We start from the raw sequence: 17,707 nt of genomic DNA, 5'->3' as shown, positions 1-17,707 counted from the left end.
CATGAGCAAGACAGAGCAGGACTCCTGGGTAAGAGCACTCAGCACCTTGGTCCTGCCCAGAATCTTCAGGTCACAAGCATTCCTCTTACCCACTGGCTACCCCCCTGGTGGCATCAAAATGGAACATCCATGGGGAAGAAAGCAGGACAAATAAATGTAAAGGAACCCTAGGCAGGGAGGGCAGTGCTCCATGAAAACACAGAGCTGAGATAGGATCACATCTCTGAGGGCGTGAGCACAACACTGGCATCCAGAAAATAGCTCTGTGTTGTTGCTGAGGATCATGGATCCCAAACGAAGCCCAAGTGAGGTCCAGATTAATTGCTTTCCTAGGGTCTTACATAATGAAAAGCCTGTCCCTCACTATCTGGGCGGGTAATTACTTAGCTGCCTCTCTGACCACACAGCACATCTCTGAACAAACTAAACTTCTCTGGGGTCTATTCACTTCAAGGAGGAAAGAACATAGAAACACAGTTGTCCTATGAGAATGTAATGAAGCCAGCATGTTTAGTGATACTTCATGGGGCTCCACGTGAGCCAGAGATGATGAGGGCTGAAGCAGCCAGCAGCGGGTCACCTGGGCAGATTTACAGGGAAGGAGCAAAGACAGATCAAAATGCTTGGCATCTCAACCTGAATCAGACCCAGGCCTGCATGCACTACACACTCACTAACTAGGCAACCAGAGTCCCTGGGCACAACTGACCCCTAGCTGGACACACCAGATGTAAGCAGTTCACCATCTGAAATAACACAGAACCTACACATACGTACACATACACACACACAAACACACAATCTCCATACCTGGCACCTCAGAAGCTCCCTGTACACTGACCACCCTAAGTCCACTCAGGGTCAGAGAATGTCTGAGGCCACCAGTATCTCACACTCTGACTGTAATTAACTGTTGGGAACCCGTGGGCTTGGGGCTCCTAAGAAGAAGCATTTAAGATTAATCAGGGCATCAGCCCCAAGATGCCTTCTAGGGCATCAGCAAGCACCATTCTGTGCTCCAAATGATGGTGCCAACACCTGCACTCATCTGCCCTGACTCCTTAACACCTAGTCAGCTGTCCTCCTCTCACGGGAGCTCCTGTTTTCAGATTCCTGGCCATTTTCTGGTCTAAATCATTTTTTTTTTAATGTATTATTTATTTTTGGCCGTGTTGGGTCTTCCTTGTTGCACACGGGCTTTCTCTAGTTGTGGTGAGCGGGGGCTGCTCTTCGTTGCAGTGCACGGGCTTCTTATTGCGGTGGTTTCTATCGTGGAGCATGGGATCTAGGCGTGCTGGCTCAGTAGTTGTGGCTTGCGGGCTCTAGAGCTGTGGTGCATGGGCTTAGCTGCTCCTTGGCATGTGGGATCTTCCCAGACCAGGGCTTGAACCCGTGTCCCCTGCATTGGCAGGCAGATTCTTAACCACTGCGCCACCAGGGAAGCCCTGGTCTAAATCATTTTGAATTCCCTTCCTTTTGCCTTATAATCCTGGTTTTTAGATTTTATTTCTGCTTTGAGCATGTGATGCACCCATGGAAATGTATTTCCTAAGACAATGACCTAGAACCCAACTCCTCTGTCAGAACCCACCAGATGATCCTGGCTCAGGATGACAAGGACAATGATCAAGTTTGAGAAATTCTTAGAAATTCAGATTTTATTCTAGTTCAATAGCTTAAAAATACATGTATGTATATACGTGTGTGTATACATGTATGCGTGTACATATGTATGTACACACACGTGTGTATGTTTTAAAAGTCCCCAACAGGGCTTCCCTGGTGGCACAGTGGTTGAGAGTCCGCCTGCCGATGCAGGGGACATGGGTTCGTGCCCCGGTCCGGGAAGATCCCACATGCCGCGGAGCGGCTAGGCCCGTGAGCCATGGCCGCTGAGCCTGCGCGTCCGGAGCCTGTGCTCCGCAATGGGAGAGGCCACAACAGTGAGGCCTGCGTACCGCAAAAAAAAAAAAAAAAAAAAAAAAAGTCCCCAACACAGCTTAACAGAAAAAAATCAGGGGGAAAAAAAACAAGATGAGAAAGGAAGCAGGTGGCGATAGTGGCTAAAGAGAAAGGAAAAGGAAGTTAAAGGTAACAGTCAGGTAATAAGGTATATTTGTAAGATAATGTAAATGTAGAATGGAATTCTTTTATTGAAGTACAGTTGAGTTACAATGTTGTTAGTTTCAAGTGTACAGAAAGTGATTCAGTTATACATATATATGTATATATATAGTGTGTGTGTATATATATATATATATATATATATATAGAGAGAGAGAGAGAGAGAGAGAGAGAATGGAATTTTAAATTTCTCTTACAGGAGAAATAATTGTATACAAACAGAAGCAGCAGCCAAGTAGCTCTGCTCATGCTCCGCCCACACCCACCCAGCTCCCTCTCTCCTCCTTCTCAGAGGAGTCTTCCCAGGCTGCCCCACTGAACTGCAGCCCTGGCCTCCACCGCACTCTATCCCTCTTCTCAGCTTTATTTTTCTTATTAGCACCCTTATCACCAACTAGCACACCATACACTTTACATATTGTCTCCTTTTTTTTTTTTGCGGTACACGGGCCTCTCACTGTTGTGGCCTCTCCCGTTGCGGAGCACAGGCTCCGGACGCGCAGGCTCAGCGGCCATGGCTCACGGGCCCAGCCGCTCCGTGGCATGTGGGATCCCCCCGGACCGGGGCACGAACCCGTGTCCCCTGCATCGGCAGGCGGACTCTCAACCACCGCACCACCAGGGAAGCCCCATATTGTCTCCTTTTATTGCTCTTTCCCCTCTAGCCTTCTAGAAAGTCAGTTCCATGAGGCAGAGGATTTTGTCTGTTTTGTTCACTGCTCAACCCCAGTGCTGAGAACAGTGCCTGGAACATAGCAGGTACTCAATAAGTTAGTCAAACGAATGAATAATTATGATAAAAATATACCTCTATTTTACATTATTTCCAATTATATGAAAAATACCTCTACTTGTTTCTCAAACAATTGCTTAGAATAACATAAGATAAACTACTATTCCAGAAATTATATAAAATTACTCAGTCTGTATCCTACTGATGCCATGACTAGAAAAAAAGAAGCAAGAGATACAAAACCAGAACCAAAGTATATAAAGAATGTCCCAGAAAATGTTTCTTTCTGTGATTCTCAGCATTTATATGCACTGGAATAAAGACCAAATTCTTCTCATATATTCACCTACATTCACTGTCACTCAAGCTCTTGGTCTGGTGTGAACAAAGCAAAATGTAATGAAATGAAAAAGAGGAGAAAAGGGAAATTCTCATCTTGCTAGCAATTTCACACATACCACAAAATCATACATAGTACTTGATGGTGCCTGTCCTGACGCAGCTAAATGGAACCAGGCTGTTTGTGAAAGGTCCAAGGACAGACAGTGTGGGTGGTGGCGTGGGGTGGAGGGGAGGTAGCTTGCACCACAAGCAGTAAGCGTTCTGTAGAATACAAAAATGGGTGAGCCCTGGCAAGAACGTTTTAAAGAAAGAAAATAATAGAAAAATCCTTGTGGAGAGGGCTGAGAATGACTGGCTGTTAGAAAAGCCCCTCCATGATGCCACCAGTAAAAGTAAGAATGAAGAGGAAAAAATAAATGACAGGAAAGAAAAAGACAGGAAAGAAAAAAAAAGATAGGAAAGAGCACAGATGAAAAGGAGAGAGCGAGCAAAGGGAAAAAAAGAGATGAAACTAAAGAAGCAAGATGAGTAAAAAGATAGGAAAAGCAGCAATGATACAATCTGGAGAAGCAGAGAAAAGCGTGAAAATGAGGAAAGGAAAGAGAAAAGTCAGGGTATTAGAGGCCCGGGATGAAGAGTGGAGGGGCAGCAGCCGGGAGGGCACCCTCCCAGGCCAGGTCCCAGCCGCCTCGCCCTTTCCAGCAAGCTGTCCAGGGGGAGGCATGATGTCATCAAGAGATGGTCAGGAGAGGCTTGGGCGGGGGTGGACACACGGACCTTCTCATCACTGGCCAACTGCAGAGCCAGGACTGACTCCAGCTTATTCACAGCACTCTGGTGCGCCTTCTGTTGGCACCAAGGCCATGGAGATGCCTATATATATATGTTTTTTTTTTTTAATCTAGGCTAAAAAAAATCACTTGGATTCATCAGACAGAATGGCCAAAATTGTTTATTCAGGACTGCCTATAAAATAAGTGAGATTATTTTTAAAATATGAAAACAAAAACACCCTCAATCTTACCAGACCGCTTAAAACCAAAGGAAATGTAGAGGTTCTAGGATAAAAGTTGTGACTACTGTATATACCCAGAAGCAATGTAAATAGACACTCCAGGCTCCAATCTGTCCCCAGAGGTAGGAGGGTCACATTCTTGTTTAGAGTGGGAGGGCTGTGCTCAGCAGAAAGGACTACGTGCTTGTTTACATGTTAAAGAACAATGCACACTGCAGAACAGTGGTGTGGAAAGTTTAGCCACTGTCAGCGGAAACTCAAGCCCAAATCTCTCTGTTTTACATCTAAGTCAGTCTTCTTGCACACCTGACTCTCGAGGGTTAAAAGCAACCAAAGCCTCTGTGGAGTTGAACCAATCAGTGTTTCTCTTGATGACATCATGCCTCCAACTGGACAGCTTGCTGGAAAGGGCGAGGCGTGTGGGACCTGGCCTGGAAGGGTGCCCTCCTGGCTGCCGCTCCTTCCCTACTCATGGGGAGATTCAAGGGCCAAGGGTCCCCGCAGCTACCACTTCAGATGAAACCAGGACATTCCCCAAATCCCTGGCCAGAGATTACTCTCAGTTTGCACAAAATGCATATGAAGCATGCCCCTGCACTTCACCCATTTCTCACTAGTTTAATATTGATGAAAGCCGATTACAAAACATCACTTAAGCCTTTAGCCAAGTTCTAAATGACTCAAATGTTTATGCTAAGTAGACAAGCAGCCTTCTGTGGTTTTCTCTTTCCTAAGCTTCAATCCCATTCAAAGGCAGGTACGTGAGAGACTTATCTGACCCCTTAGACTTGTTATATATTCAAACCACTATTTGACCAGGAGGTTATTTCTGTTCTTCTTGCGAGGTGTTTATTTCGGATGTGGATTGCTGCTGCCATGTATGTGTGTGTGTGTGTGTGTGTGTGTGTGTGTGTGTGTGTGTGTGTGTGAGAGACTGATTCAGGAGTACACAGCTGAAACGCTGCAGACACTGCCAACACCGTGGAAGGAGAACAGGTTTCTTCCTTAGAGTTGGAAGTGGGAAAGGCTTCGAGTTAAATGATGAAATTCTCCTGCCTCCCAGCACCCATGCCTTCTGGTTCATCTGCAAATGAAGATTAATTTACAATTTACATGCAAGAGCCATGTTGACCGCTCCAGCATACAGCTATCTATGGTTGTTTAGAGTTGATAGAAACCGTGCTAGAAATGTCCGTATCATTCAGGGTCCCTGCAGGAAAAAGAAGGCACATTCGAACTGGGGAACTGAAGGAGCTTGATAAAGGGATTATTTATACAGGTTTGCCTAGAGGACAGAGAGTAACAAGGGATGGGGGCTAGTCACAGCCAGGAGCCCCAGACCAGGAGGGTCCAGGGGAGGGGCCGGTTACCAGAATGCAGAGAGAGCAGCTACTGGGAAAGGATCTCCCACAAGACCGATGGTCTTCAGCAGAGCAGCAGAGGGACCCAGCCAATGCGAGATTTCCTTGGCCTAGTGATGCAGTCCACATGGGTCGGCCTCCTGGGGCACACAGGCAGGTAGAGAGGGTAGGGAATGCACTGAAGGCAGAAGGAAGATGCCCTGCACAGTGGCTAACAATCGAAGAATAGCTTAAAGAACAACAAACTAACTAACCTTATGATATAACCAGGGATAGAATACTGTGCTTTTTAGAATGAGGATCTGAATCCAGATCTCACTGACACTGCCGCGGTATGCAGCCATTAGGTAAGAAAAGCAAATTATAAATCAGCAAATGTACTGAGACCCCAAATTTGGATATACATCAAACGTTAACAGAGGTTAACTATGTAGAGAGATGTAGGTGATTTATCACCTACACTCCTTATCTATATATTTTAAAGTTTTATTTAAGCTTCTCAGTTTAACCTCTATGATGTCCAAGGGATCATTAAAACAAAGAGGGTGCTGACTTGACTGCAGAACATGGAAAGTATCTACTGAAGCTGGGATTTAGAGCTCCTCTTAGGCTGAGCACTTTTAAAAGCAAGCTGTTCCTTCTTTGTTACCAGAAATTTAACAGAAAATACGGAGAATACAAGTGTCACTAGTGGATACTGTCTCAGAGGTTTCCCTTAACCAGGCTAACTTTCAGAAGTCCTTGGTTCAGGGCAATCGACAAGGGCCGTGTTAACACCTATGAGGAACAGGCTGTATGTGGACAAAGTGACCATCCACTGCGCATATTCCCCAACTATACACATCATTATCCCAAACATCCAGCCAATCAAGTGGCCACTGTTACCCTGGATGCAGAAGGTACATCGGAACAATAAACAGTAGAGAGGCTGCAGGCTGCTCTCTAACCTCTCCTCTCTCAGGGAGCCAGGCAGAAAGGCTCATTAATTTCTCAAAGAACAATGGTGGTGGTGGGGGCGCCTGTCCTACTTTGCCAGGCGGGGCGGGCTCTTCCGTCTTGGGTGGGGCAGACTAGTACAGGAGGTTACAGGCTGAAGGGCTTGAACTCCACCACTGGACCATCCACCCCAAAGCTCTGCCTTTTTAAAGGTCTGAAGACTCCACGCCCCAGTTCTCTTTCTCCAAAGCTGCAGGCACAATAATAATATTAATATCTACCATTCACTCGATATTTTATGCATACTAGGCACTGTGCTGGGCAGTGAAACACATATCTAATTGGTAAAAACACCTCTGAAACACAGATTTGACCACCTCTGTTTCACAGATAAAGATAACACCAAGGCTTCCTGGGGCCTCACACATGAAGGCGGAGGCGATGGAACTGGGGCTCCAAGCGGGATCTGCTGACTTGGGAGAGGAGCCCCGCGTGCTACCCTGCACTGCCTTCCAGGAGCAGCCTGGCTAGCCTGCACGCAACTCCATCTGTGCTGGGATCGCAGCTGCCTGGGCCCAGAGCCTTCCTCTTCCTCACAGGCCCCACGGTGAACAGCTGAGCTGGTCCACAGCTGTTTCACAGCAGCCTTCCCTACCTCCTGGGGATCTAACAACGACAAAGAAAAAAAATCCTGAAGCACAAGATACAGGCAAAGCAGCCTTCAGGCATGGGTCAGGGTAATGGCGAGCAGCCGTTAACTAACGCCCGCTTCTAGACAAGTCTGCCCAAGCCCTGCGTTTAGGGCCAACTAGTGGGGGTAACACTCCTGAAGTTTCTCTTTAGACAGAGATAGCCACAAAAACCAAGTATAACATGACTCAAAAACAATGTTGAAGGGTTACACATAAAGGGCCCTGTTAATGTTTACTATGCAAGCAAAGCTTGATCTTCTGAATTCTTTCCAATAAGACCTCAATTGCCTTTACTTTTTTCAAATTTAAAATGCAACAGTGCTTCTGGTGGTTAGCCACACTACAGCCTGGGCCAGGACACCTAGACCTCGAACAGTCCCTGGGTTCATTGGATCCACCTGCAATCTCTACCCGCAAAGGAAATATCAGTATAAACCTCCTCTCATTAAGATGTCAGGTGGCCACTGATATATTAGCCCAAACAGCCAACTTCAATTAAACTGGGCTGGCCTCAGTGATTGTGTGTTTCTTTTCCAGGAGGAAATGGTGGAGCCCATAACACTGCCTGGAAATGCTGCATGCCAACAGGGCCTGGATATCCCGTGAAGAATCGCCCAGCGACTTTTTGGGGTGGAGGATATGCTCAGGGTAGAGCAATAAAGAAGATTATGGTTAGATTGGTAAAGCTGTCTTCCAGCCCATTTGGAGGATTCTGAGATACTGCCTTGATATCAAATCAAATACTCACTTCTCAGCCTCATGTTCAAGGTCCTCTCACTGTCTGGTCTCAATTTCACTTTCTTCCATTATTTCTTACTCTCCCTGTACAAACTCTACACGCTGTAGAAACCAAACGACCTAAGCTTTCTCAGCTCCACGCCCTTGCTCATGCTTTTCTCTCCACCTCAATGCCCTTTCTTCATCCTATGGTTTCAATCTGGTTCTAACCAAAACACTTGGCTCTTTAATTCCATGTCCAATGCCACTTCTCTGTGATCTTTCCTAAAGCCTCTTTCCACCCTCTCGTACCCCTCGCCTCTGCCCACCCCACCCCCACTGATGTTTTTCTCTATTGGTCTCTCCTGCCATTTCAGAGAATATTGCATTTATCTTACTCTTAAGCTGCCTTATCCTATACTTGACTGTAAATTAGTAAAACTCCATTTTGAAAAACAAAGGTACAGCACACCTTCCTACAAACACCTATTTTCCCGTGTGTAATCTTCTGGCCCCAGGCGCTCTTGAACACAAATTTATTTTCCTTAAGTGGCCTGGCATCTAGTACAGGCTCACCAAATTCTGGTTTACTAAATAGTGCAGAACTTCTCTGGCACAGGATCTTCCTGTCCCTGACTAAACAGAGTCCTAAACCTTATCGTATCTGGAGATGAGTGCTGGAGAAATCGGCCCCGCCCTGTTCCCACATTGGGAATGGGATTAGCTTTGGTTTACATAACTTTTGCAGCTGCAATCCGGATGGGCTGGGTAGGGCATTTAGTCTACAGAGTGTTCAAATGGACATGCCAGCTGCAGTGGTCCCCTCCTCTTCAAGTGCTAAATTCATCTCTTGAAAATGTTCCGGGGAGACAGATCCAGCCTGCTTCAAAGTCAGCTTCCTCCTAGCAAGAAGCTTTCAAGGGTAGTACTTGAACATTCCCTGCATGTTTACCCATCTTTGAGAGACACATTCTTCTGCCCAGGAAGACATGTCACAGGTCACTGAAAAATATTTGGGCACATATTTCTAACTATTCTATAACAATGGCTATGAAAGGAACCTGGGCCTCAGACTCCAAATGTTTTCTCCTCACTAATCTCTCTTTGTTTCCTGAACCACCTAGCCCTCTGCCGGGCCAACCCAGGAATGTGGGATGGGCAGAACGCTTCTGTGGGGAGATCATTCGGTCTTCCTGGGAAACACAGTAAGAATAATCACGAGCAGCGGGAAACAGAAAATCTCCCTTCTGATCCCCTTTCAGCAGCTTCTCCCAAAGCCCCCTCCCCCCAACTCAGGATCTTCCCTCTTCCTCCTGAAAACTCATAGGAAGCACTCTAGCTCTTCTGAAGCATCTTCAGGGTGAGCCTGGCTCCCTCAGTGGGGCTGATGGGATCCAAATATTTCCAAATAGCTTATCATTTCTAGGAACCGCCTCTCCCTCAGTCCTGCTCTGCTGGGCCTCCACCCTCCAGATTAACCATGAGTGGACCTGTCCTCTGCCACACAGGCAGGAAGACCCCTGACCTGGCTCGCCGGCACCTGCCTCCCTCCCAGTTGTCAGAAACACTCTGGTTGAAGTGCGAAGGAAGCAGGGCAGCCCTGGCCCACATGCTGGCCTGGGCATCAGCACCCAGGGGAGCACGGGGGGCTCAGCCAGCCCAGCTCTCCGAAACGTCACGCGGCCTTACCTCATCCCACTCAGAGGCAAAGGAGGGAGACTTCTCCAGCCTCTTCTTCCCGATGCTGCAGTTGGACAGGGACTCGCTCCGGCTCCCCATCGTAGCGTCCTCCGTGGGTGAGCAGGTCAGGAGATCAGAGTCAGACTTGGACAAGCTGCGGCTGAGTTTGAGCTCAGCTTTGGGTCTGCCGGTGGGAGGGGCTCGGCTTCTGGCCCCGCTCCGGTCGCCTTCTTCCTCGGCACCCCAAGGGTGTGGAGATGCGGTGCGCGTGGAAGTTTCAGGGTGCGTCTGGCTGTGGGCGGGAGGCAGGTTGGACGGATAGCCCACTCTCTTACTCTGGTCCGGCATGCGGGGCGCGGAGGCTCCAGATGCGCGCCCACCCGTCTCCTCCAGCTGCATGCCTGCCTCGGGGCGGGCACCCTGTGCGGGGGACCCTTCTTGATGGCTCTGGCCAGGGGCTGGGAGCAGCTGGAAAGGGTCCTGCCCGGCCTCACACACTGGGGAGGAGCCGTGGAGGAGACCTGAGAACTGCTCCGGGACCTGCCCGTCCTGCCCTTCTGCAGAGTCCTGGCTCCGGCTGCCGCTGCTCCGCCTGTGGTCTTGGAGTGGACGGAGAGACAGAGAAATAACAAAATTAAACACGGCAAAACCCAACAAAGTTCCAATGCAGCAAGCGCACGGCCAAGCAGAGGAATTCAAAAGCAGAGGGAAAGAGAGAGAAGCTGGATCGGCTGGGGAGAGGGCAGAGGGAGAGAAGGGGAGAGAGGAAGGCAGAAAACAGTTTCATATTGTTCTTAATGTCCAATTTGTACCCAAAGTCAGAGCATTTATGAAATTCCAAACACTGGCCTGATTAATGCTATCTGGCAGCCTTCCTTGTTGTTAGATTTCTGTTAACATTAACGACCAGACCTTGCTATATAAGGCGACAAGAGGTGCTAACTATATCCCACAGAAAGGACACAAGTGAGGAGAGAGTGAGTGAACACGGAGCAAAAGTGAGAGAGAGAGAGAGAGAGAGAGCACCCGCGTGCGAAAGAGAGCAAGCAAGCACAAGCAAGCGAGACTCACTCCTGGAACATCTGATACATTTCCATAAAGGCCAAAGTGTTATTTAGAGCCACCCGCCCCCCCAACCCCCCCCTTCCTCTGGCAAGCAGCAACAGAGGGAAAAAAATGGAAGTCATAATCCACAACCTGCAACTTCTGGAATTCCTTAACTGAAAGTACAAAACAAACCAGCAGAGAAATAACTGCTTCCTTCCTCAGAGGGGGGCGATTCAGAGTTCCACGCCTCATCCTTCCTTCCTCAGGGAGCACAGACTTTTCTACTTTTTTTTTTTTCTCTCTTTCTTTTTCTTTTCTTTTTTCCTTTTTTTTGAGAATATACACATCTCACTCCTTCCAAAGCCTCCCAGCTGCTCCTATTTGTTTAAGTTTAACCTTAGTTGATCCACCGAAATCAAAATGGTCTGATTTGTCAATGCCAAGAGACATGTGCAGTTCTCCTGAGACGGCCCTAACATCCCAGAAACCTGACACTACTGGCTCGTGAGGCCAACTCCTACTGTACACTCCCCCGAGGTATCAAATACCTCTGCCCTGAGGTAGCATAAATAATTGATCAAATCAGAGTCCAATATCAGTATCACACTGGGACACCCAAGGGGCTCTCCCTGCATGAACTCAGAACCATTAGAGATTTTAACCCACATCAGCAGGGCAGATGACAACCCTGTGTCCAGTACTAGCTCACATTCCACAGCTAATATTCAACTCTACTTTCTTTGTGAGTGGAATCTATGGTATATACACCAAATGATTCCCTAGTCTGCCCCAAGCTCTCCAAACTGTTCATGAGAGCAGAGAATCTTGGAATCCAAAGGGTCAAGTTCAACTATTTTTACAGATGAGAAATCTAAGGCCCTCAGGCCTTCTGTGGTTTGTCCGGAGTGGTGGGGGAGAAGGCTCTAACCTAGGCATGTGAGCACCTGGCTCTGGTCCTGCTGTTCTACTCTCTTGCTGTGTGGCCTTGGCAGTGATCACATCTTGCTGGGTTTCAGTATCTAAAATAAATAGGTTGGCTGCATGGTCCTTAAAAATCCCTTTTATGTTCTGATAGTGATGAGAAGCCAAGTCTCCAGCGTACTGTGATGGCACACTTCCCCCTTGGGGCGCTGCAGAGCCCCGCCTGGATGTCTCTCCCGGGGCTGCCTGCAGAGCACCCTCCCTCCCTCATCATGGCCTGCAGCCCCAAGGCAGTCGGGTGAGAGGGGCACGCTTCATAACCATGACACTTTGCTGCCCAAGCATGATGCCAGGGTCCTACAATGCTGGCTCTTCCAGGGCAGCGTTTCAGGAAGGGCCCCAACAACCAGCTCTCCGAATGAGCCCACTGCCCTGAGGTCTAGGCAGGGATATGGTTCCACGCACCCCACCCTCTCAAGAACAGTTTGGTCTCCACAGTCGGCTCAGCTTTTGGCAACTCTGCAGAGGCTGCTGAGGGGGCAGCCAAGTCCACTTTATGGCTCTGATTACTTACCCACAGGAGCCCAGAAGTATGAACTTTGGCATCTCCTTCCTCTATACTTGACTGCTTCAGGACTTTCACACCCCGAACTCACTCACCCCACACCCCATAGGTCAAGTCCAGAGCACTGAACAAGCACTGAACATCCTGAATCATGTCTCTAGGGAAGAAGATGTGCTGAGTACGTAAGAGTTCCACACAGCTTCACTCAGGCCTCAGGAAGCCCTGACTTCCAGGCTATGAACACCACGTATGACAACTGACAGCATGCAAGAAGTGCCCTGTGGGGCTGCACAGTGGGACCACATGACCATCTAATGGTGGTTCGGGACAGCGGGACTTCCTAGGAGAGGTTGATGGGGAGGGTTAACCAGGGTGTGAAATTCGTCACCTCCAGGACTATATTCTGATGGCTGACTTCCTCCAGATTCTGGCCCAAGGTGCAGTGTCCCCCTGACTGCCTCTGAACTCGAAAGAGAGCGCTGATAACAGGAGCACAGGCTTCTCTTCCTTTCCACCAGCTTCTAGCTCCTTATTTAACAATTTTTTTGAGGAGATGGGAGTCCAACAACAAAAGAAAAACACCAGTCCAGAACTGGGAGTGAGCCGGGCTCACACTGCCTGGGTGGACCTCGGAACCCAGGCCACAGGGGATGTTCTGACTGCTGCTGAGGGAGCCAACAATGAAGGCCCTGTCCAACAGCCACGCATTCATGCGAGTCATCAATGGAGAAAGAGGGACAGATGCCAAGAGCTCAGTACCAGACAGATGCTGGAGGAAGGAAGTGGGCAGAAAGAAGGAACTTATGGAACTTATGGAAGGAGGAAATATGTGAAGAGCAAGAATTTCTGAGGGTCATAATCCCATTAGGGAAACCACAATCCACCAGAGTAGAAGAAATCATGGAAAGGGATGTTCATAATGAGACAACTTACCCAGGCAATTCCCTAGGAAAGACACCTTGGTATTTAGAAAGCTTGTCAAGATCTAAGAACCTCAGGATCTCAACAAGCTGGTGTTCTCTGTCCCATAAAAAACTATATCCAAGGCTAAGCTACATTTCCTGACAAATCAATGAGTGGGAAAAGATCTACTCAATGGTCCCTTCCTTCTGTAAAGTCAGGATAATATTAGGTCTCTTAGGGACAAGGTGTTAGCAATATAATGTACTGATCAAAAGCTAGATTCCAACCCCCACCACCCAAAGCCAGATCTTGAGCAAACTACTTTTCTGTGCCTGGTATTGTCATCGATAATTTTGGGATCTTAATAGCACTTATTTCATAAGCTTGTTATGAGAATTAAATTATATATGTGAAGCATTTAGGACCATGCCTGGTACATGCCAGCTCTCAAGAGATGGTAACAACTGTTATTCTCCACACAGGATCCATAACAACATATTCTGCTCACAGATGAGACCAACTACTTCTCTGTTCCTCACAGATTTGTCACAAGGATCGTCAGTGACAGTGTACGTGACAAGTACCAACATCCATTGCCTTCATCATCCTTATAACTCTCGACAGCAGAAGGAGGGGACAGAAGGTAATACAGTGAGAATGCTGAAATAAGAAACTGAGATAGGCCCCAGAATTGTCACTGTGACCACCCATTCCCACAATCCGCATGTGCACAACGTCTGTCTTCAGGGGGTACCTGAAGACATAAAGATGAAGACAAGGACTTTGCTCCACGAGCTTACCAGCTATTGGAAGAGACCAGCATATAAAGAAATGACTAGAATGCAAGGCAAAGATTAATAGATGCTTTAAGAAAAGTATAAACCAAATGCACTGTGCAGTGAGCAGAAAGGAGAGTGTGATAACTTTGAACCAGGAGACTTCTCAGAAGAGGTAGATTTTTGAGCTGGGTATTGAAGGAGAAGAAAGGCCTTGACAGGCTTAAAGAGAAGTGGAAATATTTTTGAAAAATCAGTGACAGGAACCTTGTGCCCAGGGGCTCGTGGACTCGCAGGCTCGCAGGAGAGAACCCTCAGGCCCAAGGTCTTCCTTCAACTGAGAATCACTATGCTCCCACCCTGGGAACTCCACAGCTTTTCCAACCCTCCTCCTATGCTGCCCCCAGCACTCCTCACAACCTGCCCTTCTAGGAGAGAAACTAAGAGGGAACAGGACACGGGGAGGGCTGTGTCCTTACTCTCCCCATACATCAAGGCCAGCTGCTCCACTGAATACTAGGACACCCCAGTATGCTAATTCCCAGTCCCTTCGACTTTCCATTTTTATTCATTCTGGGTGTGCATTTTTCTTTTACCCTGTGACCTGCTGAAGCAAGGGGTCTTCTATGCTGCGTTTTAATTACTATCATGATCCATGGGGATTCTCAAGGGCTTCTGAATAATAACATTTTAACATTTACACATTATCAGTCACCTCTGCCCATTTAAATGAGGGCTGAAAAATGCAGCTCATGTGAGGACTTGCTACGTTAAATCAATCCTCAGGCTCCGAGGAGAAGGCTGGGATACTCCAGTTTCCTGGGCTGTTCTGTTTTCTTTGTTCCCTTAGGATTGGAACCTTCCAAATGCTTAGTCACTGTGGTGATCATCAGAAACTGTGTGTGTCCAGGGAACTCCCAAGTCCATGGCTGCTTTTGGAGGGTCACCGTGCTTTCCTCAGAAAGAAGGCACCGAGTATGTTATGGAGACATTTGCTGGAGATCATGATCTGATAAGACAAATAGACTGAGAGTCCTTTCTGGTCCATGACAACCAGAGAAATAGAAGAAGATCTGGACCGGGATTCAAGAGGTCCAAGTTGGAGCCCCAGCCCTGTGACTTTTCCTCTTTGGGTCTCTTTCAAAAAATGAACGGCTGGGATGCATTCTCTAGGGCTTTGAGATTTAGTACGGTTTGAATCTGTGATTAGATGACCTAAGTTCCCTTCCAGCTCTGTGACATTAAAACATGAATAGTAGCAGGGCTTCAGGGGAAATGATTTAACCTCATGGTTAAACAGGCTTTGGATTCGGCCACGCTAGAGCTTAAGGGCCAGCTCTAATGCCTAACTTTTTCTTCCTCATCTATTAAACAGGGATAAAAGTAGCCTCTACTCGGAAGATTTGTCTTGAGCTATTCAATGACCTAATCAGTGTAACTGAACTCGGCACGCGGCTGGCCCATAAGACGCGTTCAGTTAATGTAAGCTGCCATCATTATCATCATTTTTCATTTACGACCATTTCCAAACTGCTCTTCAAGCTAACACTGAACAGTCTCGTTTCCTTTCTCCCGACTCTACAAAGGAGACAGAGTTCTTCTAAGTGGCCCTATGAACCAGGCAAAATAAAACTCAAATGCCAGGGAAGGTCCAGCCGTCTTGCAAGTTTGGTTCAGGGTGATGTGTAACAGCACGGTGGAGGATGCTCAGGTCAGGAACCACCTCCACCCACGGCAGCACCCATGGGCACAGCCCAGCTTTGGGACTCAGGACTGTTCTACCTGGACTTGGTCCTGATTAACTGACAGCTCCCCTATTTCCCTAAACTCTTCCTGAAGAGTCTGTTCACTGCCTGCTGTTGGACCCCCTGGCCCCTCAGACTCCCCTATTCAATATTACCAGCTCTGCCTGGATCAGTTTCCAACCGGCCATAATATTTAACCGTGCCCGATTTAATAGCACACTTGCCATCTCTGTTTCCCTTGATCTTCTGCCAGTTCCAACACTGGGTATTCACAACCATTTGCTTTCTCTTCTCCAGTTGCTGGAATGTTGAGCCCTGCTGAATACTCAAGAAACAACTGACTGAGTCCTCTACCAATGTATTTAACTCAGCTGTCTTCTATTAGCTACCAAGTATTAGGTACTAGTTCTTCTGTGCCGGACACTGTGCTAAGCATGTCCTTTTTTAATAGTCACAGCAACCGTGAGGGAAGAATTTGTAACCCTACTTTACCTGTCGAAACTGAGGCTTAAAGAGGTTAAATGGCTTCCTCAAGGCCTCCAGCCAAGAAGTGGTAGACAAGAATTCAAACGTGAGTCTGACTACCAGGCTCAGCCGTCCTTTTATTCACCTTTTGAAAACTATGACATCCCCGTAAGATCAATTTCTCGCCTCTGCCACTCTTTTCTAATCGTCATCTTTCCCATAGCACCTATACTCTTGGAGGATAATCGCACCAATTTCCTGAGAAGGTTTAGGTCAAACTTCCTGAACTATTTTCAACATGATATCAAAATCTGGGGATAATTTCATCTCTTCCCAATTGCCTCAGAGAAGTACCTCCCCATCTAGGATTTACCAATGGTCAATTGTCCAATCCTTTTTCTACTCTTTATCCTTCTAGCTCTTTCTGTATCATTTGAAATTGTTTACCAGTTGTCCCCAGTACGCACTCTCTCCTTCCTTGGTCATGGGATTTTTTTTAGATTGGCTCACAGCCACCTAGAATACAGACTACATTTCTCATCTTTGTGGCTAGGTGCAGCCATGTGACCAAGCTCTGGTCAATGGGTTTTATAAGTGAGAGTGGTATGTGCAACTTTTGAGAGCTGTCTTTAAAGTACTCTTCTTCTCTCCTTTCCTCTGGCCTTTGCTGATAGCTTGAACTTGAATAGTCATCCTGACCTATGAGACGGCAGAAGGAGACCGGGTCCTTGACCATCATGAACTGCCATACGAGCCCTGGACTCCTTACTTTTGGACTTCTATCTTGTTTAAACCACAGTGATTTTGGGGTTTTTGGAAGTTCCGTGATGGCTTCTAAGACACTGCATTATCCTGGTTATCTTCCCATGTTTTTCCTTTATTTTCCTCTAAAAGTAAGTTCTATTCTTGACCTCTTCAATCTCTCTAGTCTTTCCCTCAGCAATTTTCTCTTATGTTATCCATCACCGCAATGTGGATGATTCATGAATCTGTATTTCTAATCCTTACATCTCTCTTGAACATCAGACCCACATTTCCAAGTGCTTATGGAGTATTTTTAGCTGGATATTCTGGTACCTGAAACATCTCAAACTTAACCTGTCCAAAATTGAACTTAACATACTTCCTCAAATGCGCTCCTCCTTCAATTCCCTATTCTGTTAGTTGCACGATATTTCCCCAATTAACCAGGCTCAAAACCTTAGAATCATCCTCAATACTCTCTCCTCCTCTTTCATCCATATTTGGTTGTAAGATCCTGTTAATGCTACATCTTCAAAACCTCTGCTATCCATATTCTCCTTCCTATCACTTTCTATTATCCCCCTAGTTTGGGCTCTAATTTCCTTCAAGAGATTCCTTGAAGTCTCTTGACTTCAGGGTATTCCTGACTCCAGTCTCTCCCAAGTGCAATCTAAATTCTACAATTATACAAACAGTCAGCCCTCCATATCCATGGATTCTGCATCTGTGGATTCAACCAATCACATATTGAAAATATTCAGAAAAAAAAATTTCCAGAAAGTTCCAAAAAGCAAAACTTGAATTTACCATGTGCCAGCAACTATCGTACTTATATAGCATTTACATTGTATTAGGTATTAGAAGTAATCTAGAGATGATTTAAAGTATCCAGGAGGATACAGGTAGGTTATATATGAAAACTGTGTCATTTTATATAAGGG

At 46.9% G+C, this 17,707-nt stretch overlaps 1 protein-coding gene across 1 annotated transcript in view; it reads right to left on the bottom strand.

Moving 5' to 3' along the window:
* Positions 1 to 17,707, bottom strand: part of ANKS1A (ankyrin repeat and sterile alpha motif domain containing 1A) — a 186,296-nt gene that overhangs the window by 61,798 nt on the left and 106,791 nt on the right. Inside the window, exon 12 of the mRNA XM_065885950.1 lies at positions 9,610 to 10,199. Coding sequence (XP_065742022.1) covers positions 9,610 to 10,199 — 590 coding nt within the window. The remainder of the gene's footprint in view (positions 1 to 9,609; positions 10,200 to 17,707) is intronic.

The sequence above is a fragment of the Phocoena phocoena genome, chromosome 10, assembly GCF_963924675.1.
Source record: "Phocoena phocoena chromosome 10, mPhoPho1.1, whole genome shotgun sequence".
NCBI lineage: Eukaryota > Metazoa > Chordata > Mammalia > Artiodactyla > Phocoenidae > Phocoena > Phocoena phocoena.
This window is presented reverse-complemented; position numbering and strand designations above follow the sequence as displayed.